Consider the following 13594-nt stretch of genomic DNA (forward strand, 5'->3'; position numbering starts at 1 on the left):
GCAACTGAGGTACAGGCCCTTGACCAGAATCAAATCCTTGATTCTTCAATCTGAGGGTCAGTGCTCTAACCACTGAAACAAACCGGCTAGGGCAACACTTTTAATTCATATAAATGTCTAATCACTCTGTTGCAAACCTGAAACTACTATAACATTGTATTTCAACTGTTAAGTGAAAAAAATTAAAACAGAAGTGGACAATTTTTATTTTATCTATCTATCCATCTATGTATCTATCCATCTGCTGTTCCCAACTACTTTAGTGTAAAGTTCTTTCACATCCCAAAATATATTCCTATCCTAATCTATATTATCTTGTCCTAGATCACAAAAGTGATTGAAGGATTTCCAATTTCTATTTCAAAAACAACTTTTACCCCTAACTTGATGAACAGCAATAAATGTGAGATCCATTTCATTCACAAACTTATATCCTAAATCTAAAGAAACATTCTAAAAGAACATCACTTGAAAATGCAAGAAAAATACACAAATATAACTCATCAAGATATTTTGCATATAGGAAACTGCTTAACAGGCCTTTACAGCCCCAAAGTGAAGACTCCACCTCAATGTCACTCAGGTTGAGGGTAGCAGCTAGATGTGGCCTCGAGAGAAGTGGCAGCCTTGGGTGCAGCTTCGGCTCTGGCTCTCTCTTCCGCATCTTTCAAAGCTTCTTCATAATGCAGCGCAAAGGTAGTGGGGACAGTATCATTGAGCTCAGCCCAAAACTCGAGGACTTTCATCTTGCTGGTCTCAGCGTGGGCTCTTGGACCCCACAGGAACTCATAGCGTGGAGGATCACTGTTGGGCACCGGCTGGTACACCAGGTATTTTTCCTGCACCAAAACTTGGTTGATAAGCTTCCTGGGCTCCCCGAATATTAAGTGACTCTTTCCATCAAAGATACCCAAAGTATTCAGGAATACCCAGGTGTCTGCCTCAGAGACACGGTTGCCATTCAACAAGATAAAACCCAGAACAGGCATCAGAAGCCCTTTGTTAGGAAATCTGAAGCCGCTGCTCAGACTCTTATCTTGACTGATGACAAGGGTGTAGGTATTACCATTGGGCTCAACTTCTTTCAATTCCAAGCCAAAGAACATATCCATGCGATCAGAGGCTGTCTTGAGGATCTCAGGGAAGTCCTTCCTGAACCACTTGTGGATGATCTTCAGCATATCTCTCTTTTTAATGGGCTGGTTTCTTTTATATTGATACAGCAGGTACTCTACCAACATAGTCGCCTTCTTACTTAGTAGACGTTTGCCAGAACTCTCAGCAGACGTTGAGGCCTGGGGGGATTTTTTACTTTGCTGAACTTGGCCTTTGGCTTTTACAGCAGATGTTTCACCTGAAGCTCCTGCAGCTGCACTGGTGGTGGCTAGGACACCCTGAGGTGCCTGGAGAGTGCCAGCACCAGTGGAGGTTGAGGGACCTTCCCCCAAAATGGAAGAGGAGGAGCAAGCAGCCTCTTCTTCCTCTCCTGCAGGGGCCTGAGCACTCTTATCACCTTGTTTCTCAGCTCTGTTTTGGCGGCGTTTCTCCTTAGCACGGAGCTTGCTCTTATGACCACGAGGCATGATGGCTGTTGTTCAGGACAGCAGACAGTAGTGAGCCAATGGACAGCTGCTCTGGGCACCTGAGAGAATGGAGACAGAGTTGCTGTGAGCACCTTCAACAGGCAGATTCCACCTGGGGTTTGTTGAAGGTTGCCTATACAGGCTTCCTTTAAGGCACTCTTTTACCAGCCCCCAAGGCTCTTGTTCTCCTGATCATTCTGTCCCCTATGAGCCCCACAGAGAAACCAGAGAAACTTTAGAGTGAGTAGCCCACTACATGTTAACAGCCCTGCCTTGAGTTTACTCAGGTGACAATGGGTGATGTCAGTGTGGCTCCCTTTGTTCTGGGATGTGGGGTCCTCTCAGTTCATCTTCAGTGTTATCATTTCAACTCTGAATAGAAGCTGGGCACCCTTCCCTCTGCTACTCTGACATTGATATTTTAATTTTCCCTGGGACCTAAGAAAAGGAACTGGAGGGGAGCCTCAGTCCACCTCCCTAACAGGGGTCATCTCGTGCTGAGAGCTTAGTGGGGGGTGCTTTGTGTACTGAGTTCGTTTTTTCCCCCAGTTGTCAGTCAAGTTCCTCACCTTGGCTACTTATAGGGGCTGGCACCATCCCCTTTGGCTGACTGGTGGCTAAGGATATCACCTCCCTTAGACCTGATATAAAGAAGTGAGGAGGGATGTTCAACATGACAGTCCTTCCTTGAGATTTCCTGAGCTGACATTACAGGGTTGGCATAGACCCTTTGATGTCACTTTTATTCAGGGTTGGTTGGTTCCTTGAGTTATGTCTCAGGTTCCTCAATAGGACTCCTGTTGGAAAACACCTCACAGTAATAGCCAAGTTACCTGAGCTCTAAAGCATAAACGAAGTTGACCTTGTCTAATTGAAAGTGGTCTCCCAAAAGTAGGGGCTATTTCAAGCAGTTTGGGATCTTATTGTAGGTTGTTCTACACAGGATTTCAATCCAAGGTCTAAATTCAACTCATGCTGAGGTCATCATTTCTCTATCTGCTTGCCTGGATGGCTCCCTTCAGATCAATGTACTCACTTCCCTGTAACCCCTGAGTGAGGACTCCTGCTTGACATTTATACTTGAGGTGTGCCAGTGTGAAAATAGGGAGCATTCTTTTTGTTTCTTTGTTTTGTTAATCCTCACTGGAGGGTGGATTTTCCATTGAATTTTTTAGAGAGAGGGAGTGAAATAGAGTGGGAGAGAAACATTGATGTGAGAACAACAGATCAATTGGTTGCCTCCTCAAGGGCCCCAATTGGGTGGGGGTCCACCTTCAACCCAGAAACCTGCCCATGACTGAAGACCGACTCCAGGAGCCTTTGGTGCAGGCCGACCATCTAACGCGGAGGCACACTGACTAAGGCAGGGAGGATTCCTTGTGGCCCCACTGGCACACGGTGGCACATGCCCACAGTCCTCAACGGTCTGTCCCTGAAACCTGGCACAACACGAATTTAACACGAAATCCTCCCTCCGCTGCCCTGCGGTTGCCCCCTTTGACCGGATCTGTCTCCTCCCCGAGATGGCCTGGGAGGAAGCGAGTGCAACTCATCATGGCGATGAGCCCTAGCCTCCCAGGGGTGAACACTGGGCTGGGACTGTATTTGGCCCCCTCCTTTGTGGGAGGAGTCCCACAGCCTCCCTCAGTGTAACAGCCCTGGACCCTGGTAGAGACCGGGCCCTCCCTCTTTGTACCCTCCTCCATTACCCCAAGGCCCTGGCCTCTCTGAGACACCACCTGAGGAGTAAGGGTCACCGCACGCGGCCTGCCCGCTCTGCTCCCGGCAGCCTTTGCTGAGTTTGGCGGGGTGACCGCCAGAGAGGAGGCTGGGTCGCTCTGTATCTATTTCCTTGGCGGGGCGGTCCCTAGAGCTGAGTACAGGGGCTGCTGCCCTGCGCGGCCCTTTCACCCAGACAGGGCTGCTCTGAAGCACCCGGCCTCCATCTTGAATCCCTTTGGGGCCCAGGGGTCCTCGGTCAGTAGGGTCGGGCCTACTCCCTCCCAAGGCCTTCCCCCCAACACTTTCCAGGCCGCAGTCTCAGGGCTGTGCTGGCGCCTGTCGGGGCTCACTGCAGGGCAGGCGTGGGAGGGCTCATTTTCGTTAGCTGGGGGGGGGGGGGGGGGAGGGTGTGGCTTCCGTGGTTCCCACCTTGACGCCAGGCCAGTCCTTCGAAACCGTCCTCAGCTAACCTCTAGGCAGGAGTAATGGCTGGAAGGTCCTCAACGCCCAAGTAGAAGTTGGTGGGTCCTTTCCCGCGGGGCTGTCCAGGGCGCGCCTGATGCCGGATGCCTGAAGGATTAGGGTCCATGGGCCCCAGGTCCTCACTTAGGCTTCACACTTTCGTGTCTGCAGAGCTTGGACTCCTCCCTCTAGAGAGGGGAGTGGACCCGGTCCCCACAAAGTCCTCCCTCCCCTGAGACCCAGGGAGTCAGGCAGTGAGAGTGCCCTGCCTCTGAAGTGGGCCCTGGGCCTCTCAGGCCGGAAACAGGGGTTGGGTCACTCCTGGACCCTACTGTGTAAGAATTTTGCTCCCTAGGTCTTCACTCATGTTCCTAACCTGGGGTTCCTCTTTTTAGTGCCCCAGGTCTTTCCTTATTTAAACAAAGCCTCATGTTTGCGAGTTCCTGGAGGGGAAATTTGCTATGTGACACACATCTAGTCCTATTTCTCTTCCACATAACGTAAGATTGACAGCAAGACCAGTTTCCTGTGAGGCCCCATGTTTAGGGAGCGTTTCTATGATCATCACTCAGGGGTCTCATCATAACTTCAATTAAGGCCATAACCACTTTTTCTACAGAACTGGGGCTGCATCCTTCAAAGTGAGGACCTTCCCTCCCTGTGGTTTGACAAGTAAAAATAATGCTATGTCTTCTACAGTTCCCCATGGCTAAGAATAAAATGGGGCTCTATTTGACTCCCTCTGCTAGCGGGGGTTCCACCATAACATTTAGGGTCTTTATCAAAGCTTTTGTGAAGGCCTAGGTTTTCTCTCTCTTCATAGCTGGGAATTTCTCCATTAGTAGATCACTTCAGGAAGATTAAAAAGGTTCTGCCAGAGCTCTTTCCTGATCATCCCAAGGCCAACAGCATTGGGGGATTTGTGGGGTTACTCTGCTTGGCCTGGGTGGTTCTTTAATTCTTATTGAGTCCACACTTTGACACCTGACCATTCTTTGGACTCCGCTACCCCGAGGCTGCTCCCATCAAATCAAGGTACTCACCTTTTGGAGTCCTCCAAAGTTCCACATCCTGCTGAGACTTTTCCAGTCCTCCACGGATTGATGGTCTGAGCCAGACTTATGGAACCCCACTGTTTTGTTTGCGTCCTTTCTTCATTCCTCATTCAGGGTTCTCACTTTCCTATCTATCTATCTATCTATCTATCTATCTATCTATCTATCTATCTATCATCTATCTATCTATCTATCGTCTATCTATGGAGTTTGTCTTTTTTACACCAAGGCTCTTAAGTACTTGAAAGTCCTAAAGAATAATGGTGGACATGCTCAGCTTGACAGCTCTGCGTGGCCCCTTTCATGCATAAAGGGGAGGGGGTGGAAGAATGTCTGTGTGTTACCCCAATATTCTGGGCTATTTGTCTATCCAACCCTCTAATACTGGGGTCCTCCTCTTGGCTCCTGCCTCTTGGGATAAAGGCTTCCTGGAAAATGCCACATCCCTGCAAACCCTGAACAGTTTCCCATCTGAAAATCTTGGTTTCTGCTTTAAGAGTGATGTGAGATGGAGCAGCTGAAGCCCAACTCAGGAGTTCCAGGACAGGACAGTCAGGCAAAAAATATGCTGATATTTTCTTTCTCTTCATCAGTCAGACTTAGATTCTTATGTAAAGTCTGTCCTGCAATTCTACAGGGAAGGGAAAGTCTATGGTAATTTTATGAGATTCTGATCTTTTTAGGTTATCTAACATTGCATATGTACATGATCATGCTGTCACCAGCTATTAGCTTTCTATTCAGGCCTCTCATTTAGTTTGGTATTCATATTGCTCTGGGAATGTAGTCCAACTCAGTAGTATGACCATAGATTCTTATTTTTATGACCTGAGATCCATTATTAAGAAGAAAAAAGAAAATTGAATTCAGAAGCACAAGGTGGGCCTCATGCTGGGATAACTGGAATAGTGTGAGCTCTAAACTAATTCAGACCAGGGGTCGAGTTTCAACCTTGTCCCTTAACAGCTGTGTGAATTTGGGCACATTTCTGGTTTTATTTTTTATCCTCACCCGAGGATATTTTTTTCCATTAATTTTTAGAGAGAGTGGAAGGGAGAGGGAGAGACAGAGATATACACCAATGTGATGGAGACACATCGATTGGTTGCTTCCCGCATGCCCTCGACCAGGGCCGGGAGCCTGCAATTGAGGTATGTGGACACATTTCTAAATGTTGTGAGCTTCAGGCTCTGCATCTGTGAAGTGGGTTTGTTTGATGAGCTCTTGTTGCACTAGTAGAATGTGGTTAATATGTGCTATATGCCTGGCACAGTGCCTGGCCTTTACTGAGACTGCAACATGGCATTTATTACAATGATTCATTTGAATCCCAATGATGCCACCCACCCTGCTGGGATTGTTTGTATGTTTTAATACAGCAGAAATCAGCAAATATGTAGCATTCTATAACTAAGAAAATCCAATCAGCTAAAATGGTGATTACTCAGAAAAACTAAGTAATATTTTCCTATTACATGATTAGTGATTCAATATGGATATGAGGTATACTTACCCGGACAGATGCAATTCAAAGCTCCTAGAGTGTGTGTCAAGAATCTACAACTTCCCTCCCTCCCCAGCATCCTTTCATTTAAACCACCATTATCTACATTAATGTAACCAGCACCAAAACCCTAGGACTTACTTATGTACATGATAATTTAATTTGAATGCCCTTTTGATGGAGCAGACTTTGACCCTCCGAGCTTAGTGCAAAGAGTGCCCAGTGGCCTCTTAACTTCTCACCTCAAAAGAGACTCACCCTTACTTCTCAGAAATTCCCTGAGACAATGTGAATAAAACATCTAATTTGCACATTGTGTTCATCTGCACTGGACACATTTGATCCCTGGCCCAGGTGGGAATTCTTTCTGGTTTACCCACAATCCCAAAGTAAACCACCATGAAGCTAACTTAGAAGTCCCTCCCACCGTGGGACTTGCAGTTTCCCAAGACCCAACACTGCTCTGCTTTAGGGCATTTGCACTTGAAGCTTTAATCTGGACCCTCTCCTTTTCCTCATCCTCCTTTTTTTTTTTTTTTTTTTTTGCCTGCCCTTTCTGTCTGAGAGATAATATCACCTTCTTTTTATAGGATAGTTGTCCCTAACCACTCAAATTCTATGGGTAGTGACTCAGTGTTTTTATTTGTTTGTTTGTTTTTAATTTCTATCCCCAGTACTAGCATTGAGCCCTCCAAACAGTGATACAGTTGTTGTTGATGAATATTAGGTCCAGGAGAGTTACCTGGGGACTAGTCGTGTACATGCCCTTTTCATAACTTAGTCTCTTATCTTAGGTGAGGTCCAGTTTTATGACAAAAATATAGGAATTGTTCACTTCCCTCATGTCAACTCAAAGACAAGCTCCATGTGCTCAGTGGCTCTCCTGAGCATATCAAGAAGTGTTCCTTTAAAAAATTTTTTAAATCCTCACCTGAGGATATGTTTTTATTTATTTTAGAGAGAGGGAGGAAGAGGGAGAGAGAAACATTGATGTGAGAGAGAAACATCGATCAGTTGCCTCACTTATACTCTCTGAATGAGGATCGAACCTGCAACCTGGGTATGTGCCCTGACCGGGAATCAAACCCATTACCCTTCAGTGCACATCATGGCTCTCTAACCACTGAGAAGAATACTGGGTAGAGGCAGGATGTGTTTCTTATCTTCTTTTATGACATTCTTCACCATGTCTTTCTTTGTGATGGACTCTTTCATTTGATAACTAAGCACAAGGAAATTCACCAACAAAACCATTTTGTAGTCCAGAGGTTGTTTCTTCCTTTTGTGACCACTGGAGTCCTCAGCTGGTATGTTTGATGAGGTGCCTGTGGACACTCCTGGCTTTGGGTCTCCCTATGAGCCTGAAAGTTTTGCTTATATGTGTGGTACTGATGCCATACTTTGCTAGGAGTCAAGGTGAGTAATCAGAATGAAGAGTGGGGAGGCCATGTTTCTGACACTGATGCATGATGACTCTTGTTGATATTAGTAGGCAGGAGTGTGGGTAGGAGGCATGGTGATAGGGAACCATAGGCTAAGGAAGAGGAGGATCTGAGTGGCCTTATCTGATGAATTCAATTTTGTTGGCTCTGACAAAGGCCAACTCCACAAAACCTTTCCCAAGGGCAGTGGTCTAGGTCTCACAGGCCTCTTGTGCTGCTTGTCCCATAAGTATTTGAAGGAGGAGCTGAGAAGGCATTTCATAATAAATCCAGTCAACTCAGTTGGAGACTTCCCAGGGTTCACAGTAGGGCAGGCAGAATTGTGCTTTGTGGGGTCATCTCTGTATTAAGGTGGATGGTCCCCTCAGTTCTTCCTTAGGGTCCTCACTGTGACTCCGGACAGCTCTTAAGACACTCACTCTACTAACCTGAGGCCATATCCCTTTGGACCAGGGCTGGGGAACGTCTAGCCTGAGGGCCATAAAAGGCCTGAGAAATCATTTGGTCTGGTTCTGCCAAGGCAACAGCAGGTGGGACTCGAAATTCAATACATCTGGGAGCTTTTTTTCATAGCAACATAAATTTATATTAAGTGGATGATGTTATAAATATCCAAATGGCCTTTGGCAGGAAAAAGTTTCCCCACCCCTGCTTTAGACCATGGCCTTCACCTCTCTGAGACTTCTATGAGGAAGTCAGGGGGCAGCTCATATGACCACCTCTGTGTGACAGAAGTACCTTGAGCTTAGGGGTACTCTTTTCTGGGGTGTGTGGTCTCCTCACTCTTCATTCTGATTACTCACCTTGACTCCTAGTAAAGTATGGAATTCCTTTCTCTGCTGAAATGGGGTCACCCCCTTTAAGGACCTCACCTCTTTGACTCCTCTGTAGAGAAAATAACAAAGGACAAAGCGATACAGGACCTGCTGTTACATATACAGGATGCCTGCAAACCTGCCTGTGGGGGAAGCGAGGACTTCAGCTTGAAATTTTTTCAGGTCTCACAGTAGGGGTTGAGCAGGACTTTGAGGTCCCCATCTTCTGGAGTTATATTATTCTCAGTTCATATGGGAGGTTCTCTGAGACATCGTGATACTCAGAGAAATGCAACTTTGAGAGCCTGCAAGGGACTTACCGAGGAGGAAGTGGCAGCAATGAAGGGTGGAACAGCCGACTGTGCCTGCCTGTCTTGTTGAGACAGTTTGTCACAGGGAATTGAAGGTACCTCCCAATCAGTGCTGAAATGGTGTTTACAGCAGTATTTCCAAAAATAGGGCCTCTGCGATAATATTAGATGCCACAAAAATTTTAAATTATTTTAGAGTAAGCTGGTTAAACAAAGTTAAATAGGTTTTGTTTCTGGTTTTATTTTCATTGCAAGATTCCAAGAGCCTCCACTAGAGGGTTAATGAGAAACTCCAAGAGGGTTAATATAGTGTGATGAGTTTTCTTAACATATTTCAACATGTAAAGTGTGTCCTTATATCATTTTTTTTTTCACTTTGAATCTTAAGACTTCAACACAGAACATTTTGCATTTTGGAGATGGTGTTTATGGAGTTCCTGGCAGATCCTCAACTATGTTTTTCTGAGTGTTTTTGGTGAAAATGCAGTGGTCCTTAGAGGGGACAAGAATACAAGCCAGGGGCATTTTCAAAGCAAAATGTCTGCTTCAGTGCCAATAAAGATGATATTTAAAGTGCAAGGACATCTCTTATTTTTATTACAAAATGTATTTTTATTGTTGATAGTATTAAAGATGTCTTCCATTTCCCCTCACTCCCCCCCTCCTTCCAGCTCTTATCCACCCCCTCAGGTCTTCGCCACTCTATTACCCATGTCCATGGGCTGTGCTCTGAGCCCCTGTCTCCATGTGCTGCCTTTATCTTTCCAAATAGATCTACTACGTGTAGCCTCTGCAGGGGCTCTGAAGTGTTTGATTATAAGTATATATGTTCTTTGGCTTATCTCTTTTTCATCCCCCCCCCCACATCGAGGTATGGCAGTCTGTTCCATGCCTCTATGCTTTGGGTCTTATTTTGTTGGTTGGTCAATTCATTTTGTTCATTAGATTCCACAAAAAAGTCAGATGATGTGATACTTGTCTTTCTCAGATTGGCTTATTTCACTAAGCATAATAGTCTCCAGATCCATCCATGTTGTCCCAAAGGGTAAGAGATCCCTCTTTTTTACAGCTGCATAGTATTCCATGGTGTAAATGTCCCACAGATTTTTTTATCCACTCATCTACTGATGAGCACTTGGGCTGTTTCCAGATCTTAGCTATTGTAGATAATGCTGCTATGAATATAGGGGTGCATATATTATTTCTGATTGGTGTTTCTAGGTTTTTAGGATATATTCCCAGAAATGGGACCATTTGGGTCAAATGACAGTTCCATTTTTAATTTTCTAAACATATTTTTATTGATTTCAGAGAGGAAAGGAGAGGGAGAGAGAGACAGAAACATCGGTGATGAGAGAGAATCATTGATCAGCTGTCTCCTACATGCCCTCTACTGGGGATCGAGCCCATAACCCAGGCATGTGCCCTTGATTAGAATCAAACACTTCAGACCACAGGTCAACACTCTATCCATTGAGCCAAACCGGCTAGGGCTCATTTTTAATTTTTTGAGGAAACTCCATACTGTTTTCTATAGTGGCTGCACCAGTCTGCATTCTGACCAGCAGTGCATGAGGGTTCCCTTTTCACCACATCCTCCCCAGCGCTTGTCATTTGTTGACATTTTGATGATAGCCATTCTGACAGGTGTGAGGTGATATCTGTTGTTTTAATTTGCATTTCTCTCATGATTAGTGACTTTGAGCATTTTTTCCTATGTGTCTTGGCCTTCTTTATATCCATTTTGGGGAAGTGTCTACTTAGGTACTTTGCCCATTTTTAAATTGGATTGTCTCCCTTTTGTTAAGTCGTATGAGTTCCTTATATATTTTGGAAATTAACCCCTTATCAGATGTTGGGATTGAAGCTGATATTCTTTCTGCTATTCTTATAGTGATTCATTCAGGAACTGGAGCAAGCCATGTCCCTGCAGAGGCTATACTTAGTAGATCTATCTGGAAAGATAAAGGCAGCAAATGGAGACAGGGGCTCAGAGCATTAACCGACAGATGCCTGTAGAAGTCCAGAGGGGAACACACACCCATTTTCCTCTTCACAGTTCAAATAAATTTTTAAAACAAAAGCAATTTCCTAGGGAAATCTGTAACACAAACCCAGCCTTTATTTTGTGATCTGTGTTTAAGGTATACAGGCAATTAGAAGTGTGCTAATCTTATTAAGTTACTTACTTAAATGCTATATTTCAAAGCATTTTCACATGAAAGAGAAATGGGTGGTGTCTCCAGAGAGCTGACCTTGAGAAAAAAATCCAGTATATCAGTAATATATTTAGAGCTTCATCCTCCACTAGAACAAAACTCATGAATGTCAATAATAAATTGTTTTAGTCATGTGATAGCTAGATAATTAATAAAGATATTAAATATAATAATTTCTAGAAACTGTGACTCTACCACTTACTTTAGCAATACCTCTTCAATTGGATTTCAGTGTTTTAATATTTCTATTTCTCTCTATAATAATTGGATACACATATGATTTTAAAATATTGTACAATTATTCGTCAGGGAATTGGAGCAGGACTTTGTGGCTTTACTAAAAATCTTTTCAGTTGAAAACATATCCTTAGAGTAGCCATTGATATTAAGAGACAACTTCAAGTTTTGTAATGATGTGTTACCACATACTATTCTTCATTACAGAGAAAGAAACCCACAACAAAAAAACATCTCAGTCAATGTTGAAGCAGAGACACAGCTTTTCAAAGTGCCAGTTTTGTTTTAGAGAATCATTCTCATGTTTCTTCTAAGTGGTTTTTCCATGGCATAAAAACCTATTCAAAATATTAATGTTTAATGTTTAAAATGATCATTGTAAAGAGGTAGGAAAATAGGAAAATTACAAAGAAAATCAACAACAATCACAATATAATCTCCACTACTCAGAGGCATATGCTGCTATCAAACAATTTTTTAAAATTAGTTATTAGGCAATTTTGGAAGTCTCTGAAAAAAGATCTCAGCTTGACATACACAAACCACCTAGTGAACAATGACATAATCTTATCAACTAGTTAGTTATTTTCAGTTTGCAGGTGGGTAAAGAAACTCTGTCTCAAGAAAAATGCTGCTCTTTAGGTTATATCCCTTCCTCCTTTTCTTCATCTAAGGACTATTCTGCTTTGATTATTGTAGGGCTTTGCTTAGGCTGTTGACAATACTTTTTCTCTTAAAACAGAACCACAGGGAGAAAATAGCTTTAAGATTGCATAGGATATTCAGGGAGTAAGAATAAAAGACAAGAAAAACCCATCATCAAGATTTGAATGTCAGGCTTTGTCAGTGACTCACAGAGAACACCTAATGTAGGATGTAATTTTTTCCAGACTTTAATATTCACTAAGTACACAATGACCAAATAGCCTATATTTGTTATTTATTTGCTTAGTTAGATTTGATGTGACATTTGTGACTACAAGCTAAAAGTCTAGATCAAATGTCTGTGATCTAGAGAGATGGGGTCTTAAATTGTGATTATGTGAAATGTTTAGACAAATCCAAATTTGTAGAACTAAGATGGCCCTGGCTTTCAGTTCCTGACCAAAGATGAAGCCATAGGTAATCTATTTGGAGAACAAAATGAAGTCAACACTAAGCGGGAGGAAAACAATCTTTAATGACAAAAACCAGCAAGTATTCAAAATCCGGAATATAAAACAATCAACAAAAGGTACAAGAGATTTTATGATATAAATTAATAAATAGGTATGCATTGAAAGCAAAGGATCTCTGTTTTAATTAAAGCTCTGTTTAAATCAAAGGATATCTTTGTTAAATTCAGAGTCCATTCACATGCCTGGAGTACACAATCATACTGCAGAGAGTCCCACAAATGATGTAGAGGAAAAGTGGCTTTGTGTGTGCTGGAGGGAGTGGGATGGGAAATGGGAACATTGGAAATGCACCAAATGACAGGGCACTGGGGAAGTGGTAGCTTCTCTCTAGTAGTCTCTCAGCATTAGTTGGGGAAAAGCATGGACAACAGAAGTTGTGTGTTCTTTAAAAGCAGTGTCTTTCAAAGGAAACAAACAGACTCATAGACATGAAGAACAGAATGATGGTTGCCAGTGGGGAGGGGGGTTGAAGGACTGGATGAAAAAGATAAAGAGATTGAGTACAGATTGGTAGTTACAAAACAGTGATGGTGCTATAAAGTACAGCATATGGAATAGAATCAATAATCCTATATAATAAAAGCCTAATATACAAATTGTCCCCTCCACCAGGAGTTCAACCACTCGTTATGATGTGTGCTGACCACCAGTGGGTGGCACAGAACATGGCAGGCGTCAGCAGTGTGCTGCGACTTCTTGCCAGCTACCTGGGGGCGGAGGTGACGGGCACAGAAGTGCAGTGAGAATGCGGGGTGTCCACTGAGTTCTCTCTCACTCCTCTTGCTACCCTCTCCCGGACTCCAGGAAAGCCCCTCCCCCATCCCACTGCGCTCAGGTGATGGGTGGGTGCCTGTGAGGAGTCCACCCTGCACCTGCGTGGCATCTTCCACGGTGATCCAGGCAGTAGCTGCCAGGACCGCAGGGGCTGGTTGGGCTCCCCATGGGTTTGTGCAGGAGCCAGTATGCGAGGCCAGCCTAGGGAGAGTGTGCTGCCCACAAGGCTTCCGTGTGGAGCACCTGGGCAGCCCAGAGGCCCATGCTGTGCCCTGGCCTGTGGTGTCTGGCC

At 44.2% G+C, this 13594-nt stretch overlaps 1 protein-coding gene across 1 annotated transcript; it reads right to left on the reverse strand.

Annotated features, from left to right (window-relative positions):
* Positions 1-575: 575 nt before the first annotated feature.
* On the reverse strand, positions 576-1583 carry LOC118653590 (melanoma-associated antigen B2-like). Its single transcript, XM_036304229.1, has one exon. The coding sequence runs from the start codon at positions 1581-1583 to the stop codon at positions 576-578; it is 1008 nt and encodes a 335-aa protein (XP_036160122.1).
* Positions 1584-13594: the final 12011 nt, after the last annotated feature.

This window comes from Myotis myotis, unplaced genomic scaffold (assembly GCF_014108235.1).
Source record: "Myotis myotis isolate mMyoMyo1 unplaced genomic scaffold, mMyoMyo1.p scaffold_m19_p_4, whole genome shotgun sequence".
NCBI classification, from domain to species: Eukaryota; Metazoa; Chordata; class Mammalia; order Chiroptera; family Vespertilionidae; genus Myotis; species Myotis myotis.

Coding starts and splice junctions, on each gene's coding strand:
- LOC118653590 (XM_036304229.1), bottom strand. CDS start 1,583: ATGCCTCGTGGTCATAAGAGCAAGCTCCGTGCTAAGGAGAAACGCCGC.